This window comes from Aquarana catesbeiana, linkage group LG01 (assembly GCF_042186555.1).
Source record: "Aquarana catesbeiana isolate 2022-GZ linkage group LG01, ASM4218655v1, whole genome shotgun sequence".
Classification (NCBI taxonomy): domain Eukaryota; kingdom Metazoa; phylum Chordata; class Amphibia; order Anura; family Ranidae; genus Aquarana; species Aquarana catesbeiana.
This window is the reverse complement of record NC_133324.1, coordinates 798,607,414-798,624,773: the sequence shown is the minus strand read 5'-3', so window position 1 is coordinate 798,624,773 and position 17,360 is coordinate 798,607,414. Positions and strand designations below refer to the sequence as shown.

Below are 17,360 nucleotides of genomic sequence, written 5' to 3'. Positions count from 1 at the left end.
TTTTAAATGAGATTTTTTCCTTTAAAAATGACATTTGGTGCAGGGACTGTTCTAAACACGGGAAACACGCGCCACTTTACAGGCATACTATAGACACCCCCCAGGTACGATATTTAAAGGAATATTTCACTTTTTTTTTTTTTACTTTAACCATCATTAAAATCACTGCTCCCGAAAAAACGGCCGTTTTTAAAAGTTTTTTTTGCATTGATACATGTCCCCTGGGGTAGGACCCGGGTCCCCAAATCCTTTTTAGGACAATACCATGCAAATTAGCCTTTAAAATGAGCACTTTTGATTTCGATCGTTCGAGTCCCATAGACGTCAATAGGGTTCTAACGCTCGTGCGAATTTTCGGTCCGTTCGCAGGTTCTGGTGCGAACCGAACCGGGGGGTGTTCGGCTCATCCCTACCCATGAGGCATAGCAAGACTCTCACAGCCACAAGCATGACACCCAGAGGCAGAGGCATGGTGGGACTTGTAGTTTTGCAACAGCTGGAGGTCCGCTAATTGCATATTTTTGCCATAGATTTAGATACTGTAACTTTCACGCAAATCAATCAATATACACTTATTGGGATTTTTTTAATCAAAAACATGTAGCAGAATACATTTATGAAGAAATTTGATTTTTTTTAAATGATTGGATATGTTTTATAGCAGAAAGTAAAATATATTGTTTTTTTTTAATTTTATTTTTTGCTGTATACAGAATATATATTCATTTATTTCTTCTTGATATGTGATTATTGATTAAAGGTTTTAATTTAGGTTGAGGGAGCACTGCACCTATCTATTTATTGATTTTGTTTATGTGAAGCACAATTTGGTTAGAAGATAGAATTTAGAAGATAATCAGAGAAGAACATAGCTCAGGATTTTTTTTTTAAATTTGGTGGAAAACATTTTGCAAACTTGATCTAAAATATAAAGTGAACAGAAACACTGGCACATTCTATTTTATATGCCACTTTAAATAATTAGGTGCCAATTGTATTATTTTACAGGTTGCTAAACTTACCTGTTACACCATTTGTCTTTCAAAAAATAGTGGGATATCACAAAAATAATTTTCCTGCTGTTTCTAATGCTGTTGACTGTTAAAGTTGGAATCGGTAATCCGCCCACAAAGTCTCTTTCCTCAAAGCAGAAGTTAAGCTGAGAAGTTTCATCTTCTGCTCTATCAAGTGGAAGAAGATATTTGAGAACCCACTTTGTGTCTTTTTTAGCATGAATGATGTAAGCATCATATTCAAAGTTTAGGTTGCCTGGATCAATTACTCTAAAACCAAGAATCTTGTTAACCACAACACTCCAGTAAAACTGTATTCTCCAGCCTTGGAAATGTAAGAACAACACCAGAAATAGAAAGCAGCATGTAATAGTGAAGGTGAGTATAAAAATTGCTTTGAAAGGAGCAGTGTCCTTACAGGGAGAGCTATCAAAATTTTCCACATAAATGCCATGGTATTTATTAGGTGTATTGCAAACATACTGTTTGTCCCGTCCTATGACAGTTGTATTTGTTGTATTAAGCCAGTTAGAAAACCATGCTATGCTTTCACAGGTACAGTCAAAGGGGTTTTGAGCCATATTTAACACTTTAAGGCCGTTAAAAACATTTTTTAATGTATTTGACTCAACTGATGTTATCAGATTTTTATGAAGATCTAGTATATCAAGTGAGCTTTGATCTTCAAATAGGGATGGTGGCAGTAAATACACATTATTTTCTCCTAAATTCAGTATGTTTAAATTTAAAAGTCCTTTGAAAGCATTGGTGGGAATCTCATCTAACCCATTGGACAGTAAGTCAAGTATTTCCAAATTCTGAAGACCTTTCAGAAACAAAACGGGTCCTCCAGGATTAGCTTTTTTCCACAGTCGAGCAAGGTTGTTATGCTGTAGATTGAGTATTCTAAGGCTATGAAGACCAGAAAAGACATCCTCCACCATGTTAGCAATATTATTGTTCCCAAGGTCCAAAACGGTGAGGTTCTTCAGACAAGTGAAGGGAGATGTGCTCTCAGTGTTAAATGTTAATGCTGTTTTTCTCAGGTTCAGCTTTTCAAGGGTTGGAACAAAACTAAATGAAGTGCTCGTTAAGGCCAAATGTTTATTGTAAGAAAGATAAATCAATTTAATGCTGAGAAGACCTTTAAACTCATATCCACTTAAGGTTTGATCAATCTTGTTTAGGCCTAAATCAAGTATTTGAAGATATTCCATAGAAGAAAACATCCCATATTCCAGCTTGGCTATGTTAGTTTTTGTGAGATTCAGAAACATTAATGGAGATTTTAAGAGTGATAAAAATGTCCTGTTAGTAAATGACTGAAATGAGCATTCAGTCAAGCTTAAATTCTTCAAACTTGTCAAACCTGTAAAAGTGAACTGTGTAAAGTAAAGATTTTTATTTCTTTCCATATTCAGGTTCTCAAGTTTTTTGAGCCACTGGAATGGCATGTCATCAATTTTAGGGTCTTTAGCACCATTAAAAAACTTTTGTAAATTCAAGGATTTAACATTTGATAAGCCTTTAAATGCTCCTGCGTTTAAATGACTGACTTGATTTTCCTCCAGGTTGAGAACGGTTAAAGACTCAAGATAAATAAATGAGTCATTATCAATTTGGGTCAAGCTGTTTTTTGATATATCCAGAACTGCAAGGGTTGTATTTTGAAGGCCTTTAAAAGTTTTATTGTGTATCCTTGAGAGTTGAGAATTGAGTAGAATGAGAACTTTAATCTGAGTAACGGCCAGTTCTGTGCAAAGCTGTTCTATCAAATTAGGTCCAAGCGTCAGGTTAGCCATTATAAGTGTATTGAGGTATTTAAATGGTTGAAAACACCCTGGATTTATCTGCAAAATAAAAACAAGCATATATTAACTTGTTCATTTTCTCCTAAAGTAAAGGAGCTTGTAAAGTGATTTATGTTTTCTATATACTTTGAAATTCAAAATAATGATAAAATGCAAGCCTACTTTGGTAGGGAGCTAATAATCTGATGTTAAAAATAAAGTGAGCTTATTTTATTTTATTTAATATCTATTTCAGGTTTTTGTATAGCTCCAACAATTTACAACAATTGTCCTCAAGGAGCTTACAATCTCGCATATATACATACTGTACATAATAGGGCCAATATGGAAAGGGGCCAATTATTCTACCAACATGTCTTTGGCGTGTGGGAGGAAACTGGAGTACGCAGAGAGAACCCACACAAGCACACAGAGAACATGCAAACTCCATGCAGATAGTGCCATATAGAGAAGAATGTTCGTGAAAATCCAACCACTGGGAACATTCAATAATAAGAAAATATTAAACATGTACAGCCACTTAGATGTGAAGCTGACATACATCTAAAATTTTAGTGAAAGACGACTGAAAAACCGAACTTTATCATTGCTCATATACCTCCCCCAAAATTTTAGAACAATTTCTCACTAAAATATAATAAACAAGCCCAACCTGAAAAGAAAATATGTAAAGTTCATTTATTCCTATAAAATGAAGTGTAGTATATTGCAGAATACCATACTTTAATGGTGGTTGTATTACTTTTCTTTATTTTCATCTGGTAATCCTGCCAGTAACACACTTCCTGTCCTAGAGTGACAATGCCCATTCACTGTACTGTATCTATGGGGAAGTAAGCAGCATTGTCACCTGAGAACAAGAAGTGTGTTAGGACTACAGAACATTCTCCACTCCTCAACATGGTGAAGGTGTCCTGTAGTTCACACAAAGGGAACTGGGAAAAACTGTAACTGATAACAGTGTAGCAGAATGCACAGGCAGGTTAAAAAATATTTTCGCTCCAGTATATTGAGGGATTCGCATGTAAAACTTTTAAAAATCTGGGAACCGGGGCTAAGTTACTCATTCCCATCCCTGCCCCCAACTAGCTATGGTCGACTTTAAACCTTGTTTGTACAGGTCCCACGTCCGTGGTATTCGCCCCCTCTTGGGGCCCCTCTCTCTTCTTGTATTTCTATGTCTCCTCCCTCTTCTCTTCATTTCTGATATGGAGGCTATCAATGTAGACTGCTGTTCTCCAGGGAACAGAGTAATATAGCTTGTCTTAAAACTTCAATAAAAATATTAAAACAGAAAAAATATTTTTGCATGCATTAAACAGATATGGCAAAACACCTTCAATGGTATACTTAAAATTATTGTAAAGGTTCTGTTTTTTTAAAATAACAAACATGTCATATTTACCTGCTCTGTGCAATGGTTTTTCACAGAATAACCCTGAACCTCCTCTTTTGAAGTCCCCCACTGGCGCTCGAGGCTCCTCCTCTCCTTTGTGCGCACCCACAGCAAGGGCTTTCTATGGGAGCACGCGTGTGGGCTTGATCCTGAGGCAGGCTGCGTACGTCTCTTGACACACACAGTGTGGCTCGATCCTGTTCCCGTTCCCTCCTCACAGAATTTGATTGACAGCAGCAGGAGCCAATGACTCCCGTTGCTGTCTCTGAGTCCTGTGAGGAAAGAGAGAGAGCAGCGTTGAAGTTGAATAGAGATTGGACTCAGGTAAGTATGTAAGGACCAGCCGCCGCAGTTGTACTGCGGAGGGGTTGACTCCCCTGCGCAAATCACCGTCATTGTATGTCGGCCACTTTAAATGGATTAGGAGATGCCCGTGGCTCGACGCCGGAGCCAATGCGCATAGCCACCTGCGATCGCTCCACAGAGAGTCAGAACAGGGATCTGTCAATGTAAACAGACAGATCTCCATTCTGTCAGGGGAGTAGGGAGTGATTTGCTGTTCCTAGTGATTAGGAACAGCAGTCTCTCTCTCCCAGGCAGCCCATCTCCCACTCGCTCATCCATGTCTTTATGGACCTTGCTTTGTGCACTGGTGCGCAGTCATGTTGGAACAGGAAGGGGCCATCCCCAAACTGTTTCCACAAAGTTGGGAGAATAAATTGTCCAAAATGTCTTGGTATGCTGACGCCTTAAGAGTTCCCTTCACTGGAACTAAGGGGTCAAGCCCAACCCCTGAAAAACAACCTCGCATCATAATCCCCCAGCCACCAAATGATTTGAACCAAAGCCAGGTCCAAAAGGACATGGATGAGCAAGTTTGGGGTGGAGGAACTTGACTGGCCTGCACAAAGTCCTGACCTCAACCTGACAGATTACCTTTGGGATGAATTAGAGCAGAGACTGCAAGCCAGGCCTTCTCGACCAACATCAATGCCTGACATCATAAATGCGCTTTTTGAAGAGTGGTCAAACATCCCCATAGACACACTCCTAAACCTTGTGAACAGCCTTCCTAGAAGAGTTGAAGCTGTTATAGCTGCAAAGGGTGGGCCAACTCAATATTGAACCCTACGGACTAAAGCCTCGTACACACGGTACGATTGTTGGCCAACCAAGCATCTGATTTTTGTCAAAAGGGCGTGTGCCAGGCTCTTGTCTTGCATACTAACGTTACACAATTGTCGTGCCACAAACATGAACGTAGTGACGCATTACGAGAAATTTCAGCTCTTGAGCACCACCCTTTGGGCCCCTTCTGCTAATTTCGTGTTTGGTGAGCATTGATTCTGAGCATGCATGTTTGTACTTTCAACTTTTGTGTGACGGATTTGTGTACTGACCATCCGAAAATCAGATGTGGAGACGTTGTCCGCCAAAAATTTACTAGCCTGCCATCCAACATTTATTGGCTGAAAATTGAAAAACAATTGTCTAAAGGAGTGTACTAATGGTAAGAATTTAGGACAACAGTCTGTCAACAGACAATCCCCTTCCAACAATTGAACCGTGTGTACAAGGCGTAGCCTCCTTGACGGTATTCCCGAGTGTGGCTCGGGGTTAAATTTCAGCACCATTAGCGGTAACCTCGAGCCACACTTGGGATTGCATTGCAGGATCCTGGAGCAGTATACTTACCTTGTCCCCAGGATCCTGCGATGTTCCCCCTGCGCTGTCTGCGGGCTGTGTCCTCCTCCGAAGCCTCTCTGTGCCAGGCTCCGTTCCCTGCGAGCGTCACAGCGCACAGGGGCGTAGCCTGGCGGCAAATTTAAAAAAATGTAAAAATCATAACACATACAGTACTGTAATCTTACAGATTACAGTACTGTATGAAATTATTTCACATCCCTTTTGTCCCCAGTGCTTTGTCCAATGCCCTGCATGCAGTTTTATATTATATATACTGTTCTTTCTGCCTGGAAACTTGAGATTGTCCATAGCAACCAAAAAGTGTCCTTTTACATCAAAAGTGGTTTTAGACCAGCTAGAAAACAGCGATAGTAATTTAGAACACTTGCAGAATTTAGCGATAGTTAATCGTGGGGAAATTTATTTTATTATTATTATTATTATTATTATTATATATTTTTTTTTAATTATTTATATTTATTTATTATATTATAATTTATGATTTTGTGTTTCAAACTTCATCATACCCGGGATATCTACTAGACGCTTGGTGGACAGATATAAGTTTGTTATTGTTAAGAATTACAGGCCTACAATATAAAACGCCAAATTTCCATGCAAAATAATTGTACCGCTTTCAGCAACTAAAATCCAAAATAATCATACCGCAAGGGAGGTTAAGACTGGGATGCCATTAAAGTTCATGTGCGTGCAAAGGCAGACATCCCAATACGTTTGACAATAATAGTGTAAGTCAAATTGTTTTTTCCATCAGTTTTACTGCACGCATGATGTGAACGAGGCCTTAAAGAACAGCAATTGAACAATGTCAGAATGTGCTTATATGTCTGCTAATATATCATTTTTATCTGGTCAGTTTTAACTTCTCAATTTTAGGCTTTGCTTCCTTCAGAAAACCTAATATGTGGGTAAGATGAAGTATGATGTAAATACCAAATAATATATTTGCATTTTGTATCCATGGCAGGAAGTAATCATGACATAAAAAGTGGAAGTAAATCTTACATACAGACATTGTGATGTTCTCCAGCGCTTAATTTTGCCAGTTGACAAAAGAAAGCAGATTTCAAGTCTCCTAAAAATACTACGGAATCAAGAGCAGAGGTTTCAGTTGCATACATTTTCAAGTAAATGAAGAAGTAATGTAACATCTGCTTCCGCTAAGTGAGCATCCTATATCAACAAGTAGCATAATGGGACGTACTGTATATGAAAATACATTCTACTTGGGTGATTGAATTCTGCAGCATCTATCAAAAACGAATATAAAAGATGTACTAGTTGAAGATGTATTTTAAATATTGCTAAAAACAGTTGGCTATTATTTCTTCTCAGTAGGAAACATCTCACATGTTCACAAAAAGAAAATGATTAAAATCACCATCATCACATAGTTACATAGTTAGTCAGGTTGAAAAAAGTCCATCTAGTTCAACCATAAAAATAAATAAACAAACAAATAAATAAATAAAATAAAAAATGTCATACAATCCCATATACTCAATCCTATACCCACAGTTGATCCAGAGGAAGGCGAAAACCCCCCCAGAAAAGCATGATCCAATTTGCTACAGCAGGGTAAAAAAATCCTTCCTGATCCCAGATCACATGGAAAGGAAAGTGCTGTTTTTTTTTTTCTTCCCAAGAATGCAGGATCAAAGAGCTATTGTATGTATTGTATGCCCAAAAAACAAAACAAAAACCTGTAAGACAAAGACATAATGAGTTAGTATGCACCGCATACTAGCTCATTATGAAATACTCACCTTAGAACTTAAAACTTACCTTAGAACCTTAGAAGCTCCCACAGGGCCGCTAGGTCACCGCTGAGGGAGCCGACATGTTCCCTCCGGGTTCGCGGCTCTGACGCTGTGGGTGGCCAGAGCAGCGATGACGTCACTCCCGCGCAGAGGTCCAGCAAGTTCCGGCACAATACGTCAGACCTTCGCCGGACCTTCACTGCGCATGCGCCGCTGACATCAGCGGCTGCATGCAAGATGAATATCTCCTAAACCGTACAGGTTTAGGAGATATTCATTTTACCAACAGGTAAGCCTTATTATAGGCTTACCTGTAGGTATAAATGACGAAGTGGACAATACAACCGCTTTAAACTTAAAACCAAAAAATTGTCATACTGCAGCTCACCAATTCTTAGATCTGATAGCAGCTTTTGTTTTTTTTTAGGCTTTCTTTCTTTTTTTTTCACCTAGTGATTTGGCCAGTAAGTTTGTTGTTTTTCAAAAGAACAAGCTGTCCTATAGATGTAGCAGTTAGAGGGTTGAGACAAACCATTCACCATTGACAGGGGTGCTTACAATCAACAGCGTTTATTTATGTAAAACCTTTCTCCCAAAATAAAAAAATAACTTGCTGTAACTGCTTAAAACGTTTTAAATGGAGTTTGGTTAATGCATCTAAACCTGCCAGCAGTGTTGCCACCCACCAGATTGAAATTTACTGGCAAAATTCCCCAAATTTACTGGCACCGCCAAGTTTTTACTCACATTTCCCAAAAGTTTAGAAGTTTTACAGTTTTAAGTTCAAATTTCAGTATTTAACCTACAAACAAGTTCAATATGCAATTAGCAATTTGAATTAAAGTGATTGTAAAGTCAGAAGGTTTTTTTATCTTAATGCATTCTATGCATTACGATAAAAAGCCTTCTGTGTGCAGCAGCCGCCCCGACATCCCCTAATACTTACCTGAGCCCCATCTCTGTCCAGCAATGTCCATGAGTGTCTCAGCCATCTTTCCCTCCTGAATGGCTGAGACACAGCAGCAGCACCATTGGCTCCCGCCGCTGTTAATCAAATTCAGACAGCCAATCAGGAGAGAGAGGGGGCGGGGCCGGATGCAGCTCTGTGTCTGAATGGGCACAGGGAGCTCTGACTCGGCTCGGGAGCCCCCATAGCAAGCTGCTTGCTGTGGGGGCACTCAACAGGAGGGAGGGGCCAGGAGAGCAGAAGAGGGACCCGAGAAGAGGAGAATCCGGGCTGCTCTGTGCCAATCCACTACACAGTGCAGGCAAGTATAATATGTTTGTTATTATTATTGAAAAAAAAAAACAAGACGTTACAATCACTTTAAAGTACAGGTAGATATTAAGGCAAGAAACATATTTCTTATTTTATGTTTGATCAGACTGCCCCTTCCCGTTTTCTTGGCTCAGGGAGGGCAAGATATGGGGCCTGGGGCCCGCCTGAGCACATATGAAGTTGATGCCTGAGTGTCAGTGACAGTCTCCACTCCAGGCAGGCAACCCCCCCTTTAGGGATTGGACTTCATGTGTGTGTGACTTGGGCAGGAACACACACATGAAATTGACCCTCACAGTGACACGGACAGCAGTGTGCAGCAGCACAGATGATGATGACACCTCACCGACATGACACATCCCCTCCTGAGTCACAGTGGCAGTCTCTCCTCTCTCCACAGCAGGTGGTCCCTTCAGTCCACTCCAGTCCAAACAGAACTGACAGCCCTATCTCCCATCTTGCCCTGCTCTCCCCCTCACACGAAGCTTCGCCTCCGGCAGCTCTGCTTGGCTCCCTTGCGTTTTTGTAGTGGCTGGCGGTGGAGGCAGGAAGTGCTCCATGACATCACATGACACTTGCTCAGGCACCACCTCCGACCAGACCAGACTTCCTCCAGCACCGCTCAAAAACGCTGTAGCAGGCACTCATATGGTCTCGAACCAAGCGTGCCCGGTTTTTACTGGCTGCCTGTAAAAATACTGATGGTTGGCATCACTGTCTGCTGGTTGGTCTAACGCTACCTCCCCCCCAGGGCCGGTACAAGGGGGGGGCGGAAGGGGCAGATGCCCTGGGCGGAGGAAGAGGGGCACAATAGAAGCGCCAGTGAACCGGCCGTGCTAAATAGATAATTGACAACATGTACAGAGTGCGCTCCTGCACCCGGCACAAGCCTGAGACCAGCCCCGCCCCGCCTCTCACTTCCCTATCAGGCAGAGTTTCTGTCCTGCATTGGAGGTCCCCGCGATCTACCCATCAATCGCTGAGAGCTGACGCCTGACGGGTAGATTGAGATGCATACAGAGTAGCGCAGGAAGCCTCTGTAGTAAGTTCTCTCTCATGTCACACTGCTCCCTGACGGCCCCTCCTCTCTTCTCGTCCATCCCCATTTGCTTGTGACATCATCTGGGATGAACGAGAAGAGAGGAGGGGCTGCCGGGGAGCAGCGTGACATGAGAGAGAACTTACTACAGAGGCTTCCTGTGCTACTCTGCATGCTGGCTAGTAAACAATGTGCCCCATAATGTGCTATGTGCCCTGATGTGCCCCATGATGTGCCCTGATGTGCCCCATAATGTGCCCCATAATGTGTCCTGATGTGCCCCGATGTGCCCCATAATGTGCTATGTGCCCTGATGTGCCCTGATGTGCCCCATAATGTGCCCCATAATGTGCCCTGATGTGCCCCATAATGTGCCCCATAATGTGTCCTGATGTGCCCCGATGTGCCCCATAATGTGCTATGTGCCCTGATGTGCCCTAATGTGCCATGTGCCCCCCGTGCCCTGATGTGCCCTGATGTGCTATGTGCCCTGATGTGCCCCGTGCCCTGATGTGCCCCATGCCCTGATGTGCTATGTGCCCTGATGTGCTCCGTGCCCTGATGTGCTATGTGCCCTGATGTGCTATGTGCCCTGATGTGCTATGTGCCCCGTGCCCTGATGTGCTATGTGCCCTGATGTGCTATGTGCCTTGATGTGCCCTGATGTGCTATGTGCCCTGATGTGGCCCATGCCCTGATGTGCTATGTGCCCTGATGTACCCTGTGCCCTGATGTGCCCCATGCCCTGATGTGCTATGTGCCCTGATGTGCCCCATGCCCTAATGTGCTATGTGCCCTGATGTCCTATGTGCCCCGCGCCCTGATGTGCCTTGTGCCCCGATGTGCTGTGCCCTGATGTGCCCCGTGCCCTGATGTGCCTTGTCCCCTGATGTGCTGTGCCCCAGTGTGCTGTGCCTTAATGTCGTGTGACCTGATGTGCCCCAATGTACTGTGACCTGTGTCCTGATGTGCTGTGCCCTGTACCCTGATGTGTTGTGCCCTGATGTGCCCTGTACCCTGATGTGCTGGGCTCTGTGCCCTGATGTGCTGTGCCCTGATGTGCTGTACCCTGATGTGCTGGGCTCTGTACCCTGATGTGCTGTACCCTGATGTGCTGTGCCCTGATGTGCTGTGCCCTGATGTGCTGGACTCTGTACCCTGATGTGCTGTACCCTGATGTGCTGTGCCCTGATGTGCTGGACTCTGTACCCTGATGTGCTGTACCCTGATGTGCTGTGCCCTGATGTGCTGGACTCTGTACCCTGATGTGCTTTACCCTGATGTGGCCTGGTGTGCTGGGCTCTGTACCCTGATGTGCCTTATGCCCTGATGTGCTGGGCTCTGTACCCAGAAGTGCCTTGTGCCCTGATGTGCTCGGCTCTGTACCCTGATGTGCTGCTCCCTGTGCCCTGATGTGCTGTGCCCTATTGCTCCGATTAGAACGGTTTCATTGCACTGAATGGGGCGTGACAAGTTTCCCCAGTGTGAACCGCGCCTAAGTCACTGATCGCCGCCAATACTAGTATATAACAAATTCCCAGTATAGATCCCATCGTCTGTTTGCGTTGTAGCTTTCACAGCGGGGGGGGGGGGGGGGGGGGCAGGGGCAGTTTTCCATCTTTGCCCTGGGCACTGGATGACCTTGTCCCGGCACTGCTTCCCCCAGACTGACAAAGCTGAAGGGTGTCTCTGCTGCTCCTACATCCAGAGAGTAGCCACTTTAATACAGTTATTGGGTTACTGGCCATATCACAAGGTGAATAAAGAAGGAAAAAGTTTAAAAAATAAAACGAACGCAGCCACCACATCTAAAGATTCCTAAGCTGTATTATAATACATTTTTGATTTTAGGTTTAATAAAGCTTTAAGCCGGCCATACAGTGATAGTTTTTTTTTATACAGCTCAGATGGCTCCCATCATGCCTATTGGTTTTTTAGATCCATTGTTAAAATACCCTAATGCCCCGTACACACGGTCGGATTTTCCGATGGAAAATGTCCGATCGGAGCGTGTTGTCGGAAATTCCGACCGTGTGTGGGCTCCATCGGACATTTTCCATCGGATCTTCCGACACACAAAGTTGGAGAGCAGGAGATAAAATTTTCAGACAACAAAATCCGTTGTCGGAAATTCCGATCGTGTGTACACAAATCCGACGGACAAAGTGCCAGGCATGCTCAGAATAAATAAAGAGATGAAAGCTATTGGCCACTGCCCCGTTTATAGTCCCGACGTACATGTTTTACGTCACCGCGTTTAAAACGATCAGATTTTCCGACAACTTTGTGTGACCATGTGTATGCAAGACAAGTTTGAGCCAACATCCGTCGGAAAAAATCCTAGGATTTTGTTGTCGGAATGTCCGATCAATATCCGACCGTGTGTACGGGGCATAACAGTGGCTGCATCTGATTAAGGCTGGCCATACATGAGACTAGTGGGTTGAATGAAAAAAAAAACTGACCTGATTCATGATGTATGTGGGGAATGCTTTCCGCTGTGTCTTTGTATTCTGACAGTGGGGAGACTTCCCCATCGTCAGAATACACAGATTAATGCTGCAGTCTATTGTCTGCAGCCCAGATCAAGCAAAACAAAAAAAACAATAGGGTAGTTGAACAGATCAACTTTGATTGGTAAACTTCTGTTCAACCACAGTGGCCACGCATGGATAGAAAATTTAAGGCTCAAAGGAAGTAGGTTGAAGGATGCTGAACATTACACTGAGGACATTTTGTGGTGCAAAAGAAGTACTGCAGGGGAAATCTCTAGATTCAAGCTGAATATTGCAGCAACTGCAATGTTTAAATTTTAATGGGCTGTTTATCTTTATTTTATTCTATTTTGCTTTAGTTCTGTTTTAATATGATAACAAAACTATAGAAGAGGAAGCTTGTACTAATATGAAAGTCAAGTCAAATATTTTAACGGAACCATTGCAAAAACACCTCAACTGTGCTCCCTGAAAATACCTATATTTCTGCTTTTAAACAAAATAAGGTCTTGAAACTGTAAGAGGAAATCAGCTTCCAAGGGCTTTTCTACGGAAATGTCAGCTATGTGCTGGGGAACTTACAATGATTTATTTATATTATATTTACTATCCTAGACATACCCTTTTGCATAATCAATCCTAATGTTTTATGTTACTGCCTTTTAACTGACTTCATGAATAAAGCAAACTGTTTGCAGTAAGGCATGCTTGTTATACTCACTGTGGAACCTAAGGGGCTAATCCTCTGCATTGTGTAAAAAGGCTGTTTGATCCTGTCTTCTCTGATCCTCCCCTTCTTCCACAGTCCCCAATCTATCTGCTGAAAGATCAGAGCCTCGGGGGAACTCTGCACATGTTTAGTTTTGGTGTGTATTGCTAGACAGCTTTTTTTTTCTTGGGAAGGTGCATGTGATCAGCACAGGGCCAATCAGCACTGTCCAGACAGAGGGTCAGGAGTCCTGCAGCCTCATAGGACAATCAGGGGAAAATGAAAATTCCTCCTACAAGCTTTAACCAGACATTGATAGAAGTCACAAGACTGCTATATACTGCTGATGAGAAAAAGTATTTAGCTGTTTAGCTGTTTATATTTACTAAAATAATTGCTTTTCTGTGTACTGTGGGAGAACAGATCTAGTGAATGCAGGGTCCTAGGTTTAGTAACACTTTCATTTCAGTCACCTCCTTCACAGATTTAACATTCAGTCACAGCCTCATTTCAGACAGTTGTATTCATCTTTGTGACAGATCCCCTTTAATGCTAATTAAAAATACCTTAGTATGGCATAGACATATAAAATTATATATATATATCAATGATGTAGGACTGATGGTTACCCCCATATTATAAACAAATAATGTCTCACATTGTGGACAGGATTGGATGATAGATCCAGCTTCTGTACGGAGTTGTTTCCAAGAAATGCCAAAGCTTCTCTTTTTAGTTCATTGATCAGGTTATGAGAAAAGGAAAGTTCTTCAAGATTTGATAACTGTTCTGTATCTCCCAAGGCCATAGACGTCATCTTGTTGTGAGACATATCAAGAATTTTCAAACTCTGCATACAAAATGAAAAACATAAATTAGTGTTTCAGCTTTTAAGTTCGCTTGTAACCAAAATATGTCTGAAGCTATTTTTTGGGCCCATTCTGCGCTGTGTTGTGGTGCATTAACAAACTTAAATTTTCAATGGACTGCCAACACAACACAACACATGGAAAAACAAACATCCACCATTTTTCCCAACATGACTGTGCGTTATTGTATGGTGCAGTGTAAGCGTGTTTGGTTAAAGCATTAGGGTGCTATTCTAATTGCTGTGTGTTGACGTGACAAAGTGTGCATTTACAGCAACTTAGCAATGTGAATATGTACTTAAAGTAGAACATTTTTTGTATTTATGCCCCATTGGTTCATTTCCTTTCGCTTCCTGTCTCTTAACTACTTGAACTCTGGAAGATTTACCCCCTTCATGACCAGGCCACTTTGTGCGATACGGCGCTGCATTAATTTAACTAACAATTGCGCAGTCATGCAATGCTGTACCCAAATAATATTTGTAATTTTTCCCTACAAATAGAGCTTTCTTTTGGTAGTATTTGATTCTCACTGCATTTTTTTAAATTTTTGTGCGATAAACAAAAAAAAAAACCCTGACAATTTTCGAAAAAAAACATATTTTTTTATTTTTTATAACACATATCCAGTAAAAAAATGTATAAAAATCGAATTTCTTCATAAATTTAGGCCAATATTTATTTTGCTACATGTTTTTGGTAAAAAAATCCTAATAAGTGTATATTGATTAGTTTACGCAAACGTTATAGCGTCTATAAACTATGGGATATGTTTATGGAATTTTTATTTATTTATTTTATACTAGTAATGGTGGTGATCAGCGACTTATAGAAGAGTTGCAATATTGTGGCTCGAGCATGCGCAGTGGGCACCGAGCTGTCACAGCCGGGTGCCCATAGTAAAGATGCCAGCACCGCCAAGGGAGGACACAGGGTGAAAACAGCAGGGGTGAGTGCACTGCTGGATCGTAGGACAGGTGAGTGTGTGTTTATTAAAAGTCAGCAGCTACAGTTTTTGTAGCTACTGAGTTTTAATAACCACAAAAATGACTGGAACTTCACTTTAAGCACTTCCTGTACTGAATGTAAGAGGAGCTCTCTCCAAAGTGAGGGGGAAAGCCCTTTTTTGACAATTGTCACTGGTATAAGTGTTCTCATGGAAGACAAATGTAAAGCTTTGGATTTCCCATCTCTAGACACAACTCTCAATAGCAAAGAGAGAGCAATAAACAGCTGATGGAGTTCTAGGCTTATTAAAGTAAAAAAGTGTTGGTTTTAGATATACGGTACATACATCATAACAGAATATACCTGCAGGCTTTTAAAAGGGTTTCCGGTTATTTCTTTCACTCCATTAGAACTCAGGTGTAGTTCAGTAAGGTTTGTGCAGGACAAGAAGGCCTTTTCTAAAATCTTGGTGAACTCGTTATGCTCTAGATTCAGTATCTTCAATAAAGGCAGCCGTTCACATAATTCTGGCTCAAGAATATGGAGAGTGTTATAGCCAACATTTAGATGTTCAAGCTGGTCATATCTGGAGAGATTGGCTGCAAGTAATTGCTTTAGGCGATTGTGGGACAAATCTAGAACTTTGATGTTAACAGGAAGGTCAGAAGGTATGGTGAACAGTTCCAGATGGCTGCAGTCAGCTTTGTCTTGAAAGACTCTGCAGCGATTTGCAGCACACACAGGGGAAAGACTTATTGTGTTCAATGTCCATAATATAAATACCCAGGCGAAATAAGGCATTTTCATTTTATTTCTGTAAAATAAATAATTTAAGTTAATTGTTATAATTTAACAAACAGGAATGTTTCAAAGACCAAATATTTGCTTACAGTGTCTGTGGGAAGAATAGTGGCCCATTGTTGGTGTCAGTGGGAGGAATAGTGCCGCATCGCTGGTGTCAGTGGGAGGAATAGTGCCCCATCGCTGGTGTCAGTGGGAGGAATAGTGCCCCATCGCTGGTGTCAGTGGGAGGAATAGTGCCCCATTGTTGATGTCAGTGGGAGGAATAGTGCCCCATTGTTGATGTCAGTGGGAGGAATAGTGCCCCATTGTTGATGTCAGTGGGAGGAACAGTGCCCCATTATCGGTGTCAATGGCAGGAACTATGCACCACTGCTGCTTATAGTGGGGGAATAATGCCTCAAGGGCTGGATAAAAGCAAGCAAAGGCCCATATTCGGCTCCAGGGCTGCAGTTTAGAGAAAACTAATCTAAAGACTTGCGTAGTTGTCCAAGATCATTGGCCAGCTGTTTGAGGGAGCCCTGGTTTTCTGTCTTTAATTCTTTCTGTTTTTTAAATTTGTTGATATCAGTAGAATACATCTACGTATTATCTAGATCATCTTTTTTAGTTTAGGTCTATTTAAACCCAGTTATTAAAATCTCATATAATATTAAACAATTTTTTAATGTAATTTCAAATGTAATTTTCAAGATTTTACAACTGCAGCTTTTAAATAATACCTGGTAACCCTACTTGTTTTAAGGTGACAACGCTCTGTCCCAGTCTCCTAACTGTTCTCCTGCATTGCCAACCTGTCACATACATACTGATGTGCGTTCCGATGTCTTAAGCAAGCATGCTCTACTGTTGTCACCATCGGGAAGCCCTTCCTGAGCCATTACATGCAGCTTATAATGGAAGCATGTAGACATAAAGTGGCTGCAAAACGAGTCCGGGAGAGCAACAGCACTGAGATGCAAAAACTGTTTTCTAAAATAAAAAAACACGGAAATTGTTCATGATACAAAGTGCTTTAAAAAACAAAATGTCTTATGCCGCATACACACGATTGCACATTCTGACAACAAAATCCATGTTTTTTTTCCAACAGTTGTTGGCTAAAACTTGTCTTGCATACACACGGTCACACAAATCTTGTCGGAAATTCCGAACGTCAAGAATGCGGTGACGTACAACATGAATGACAGCACTAGAAAAGGGAAGTTCAATACCAAGTGCGCCACCCTTTGGGCTCCTTCTGCTAATCTCGTGTTAGTAGAAGTTTGGTGAGAGACGATTCGCGCTTTTCAGCCTCGTGCTTTTCCGATCGTTACTGCTCTTCAGTTTGTGTTTGTGGGTTTGTATCTGGTTTTCAGTGTGTGTAGTCATTTCGCATTTGTTTTTCAGTGCATATTTTATAGTACGTATTTGATTTTCAGTGCGTCCTTGTCGGCTCCTTTCTGATTTTCAGCTCGCTCTTGTCAGGCCTTTCTGTTTTTCAGTGCTTTCTATTAGTTCGTTCTGACCAGCCGACCGTTTTGAAGCCATGAG

General features: G+C 41.9%; 1 protein-coding gene across 4 annotated transcripts in view; it reads right to left on the bottom strand.

Annotated features, from left to right (window-relative positions):
* Positions 1-17,360, bottom strand: part of TLR3 (toll like receptor 3) — a 75,089-nt gene that overhangs the window by 16,972 nt on the left and 40,757 nt on the right. For all 4 annotated transcript variants that reach the window (XM_073607652.1, XM_073607660.1, XM_073607636.1 and 1 more), the window contains exons 2-4: positions 15,390-15,840; positions 13,868-14,059; positions 1,023-2,863 (exon numbers count right to left, since the gene is read on the bottom strand). In XM_073607652.1, the coding sequence (XP_073463753.1) occupies positions 1,023-2,863; positions 13,868-14,059; positions 15,390-15,840 (2,484 nt within the window). The remainder of the gene's footprint in view (positions 1-1,022; positions 2,864-13,867; positions 14,060-15,389; positions 15,841-17,360) is intronic.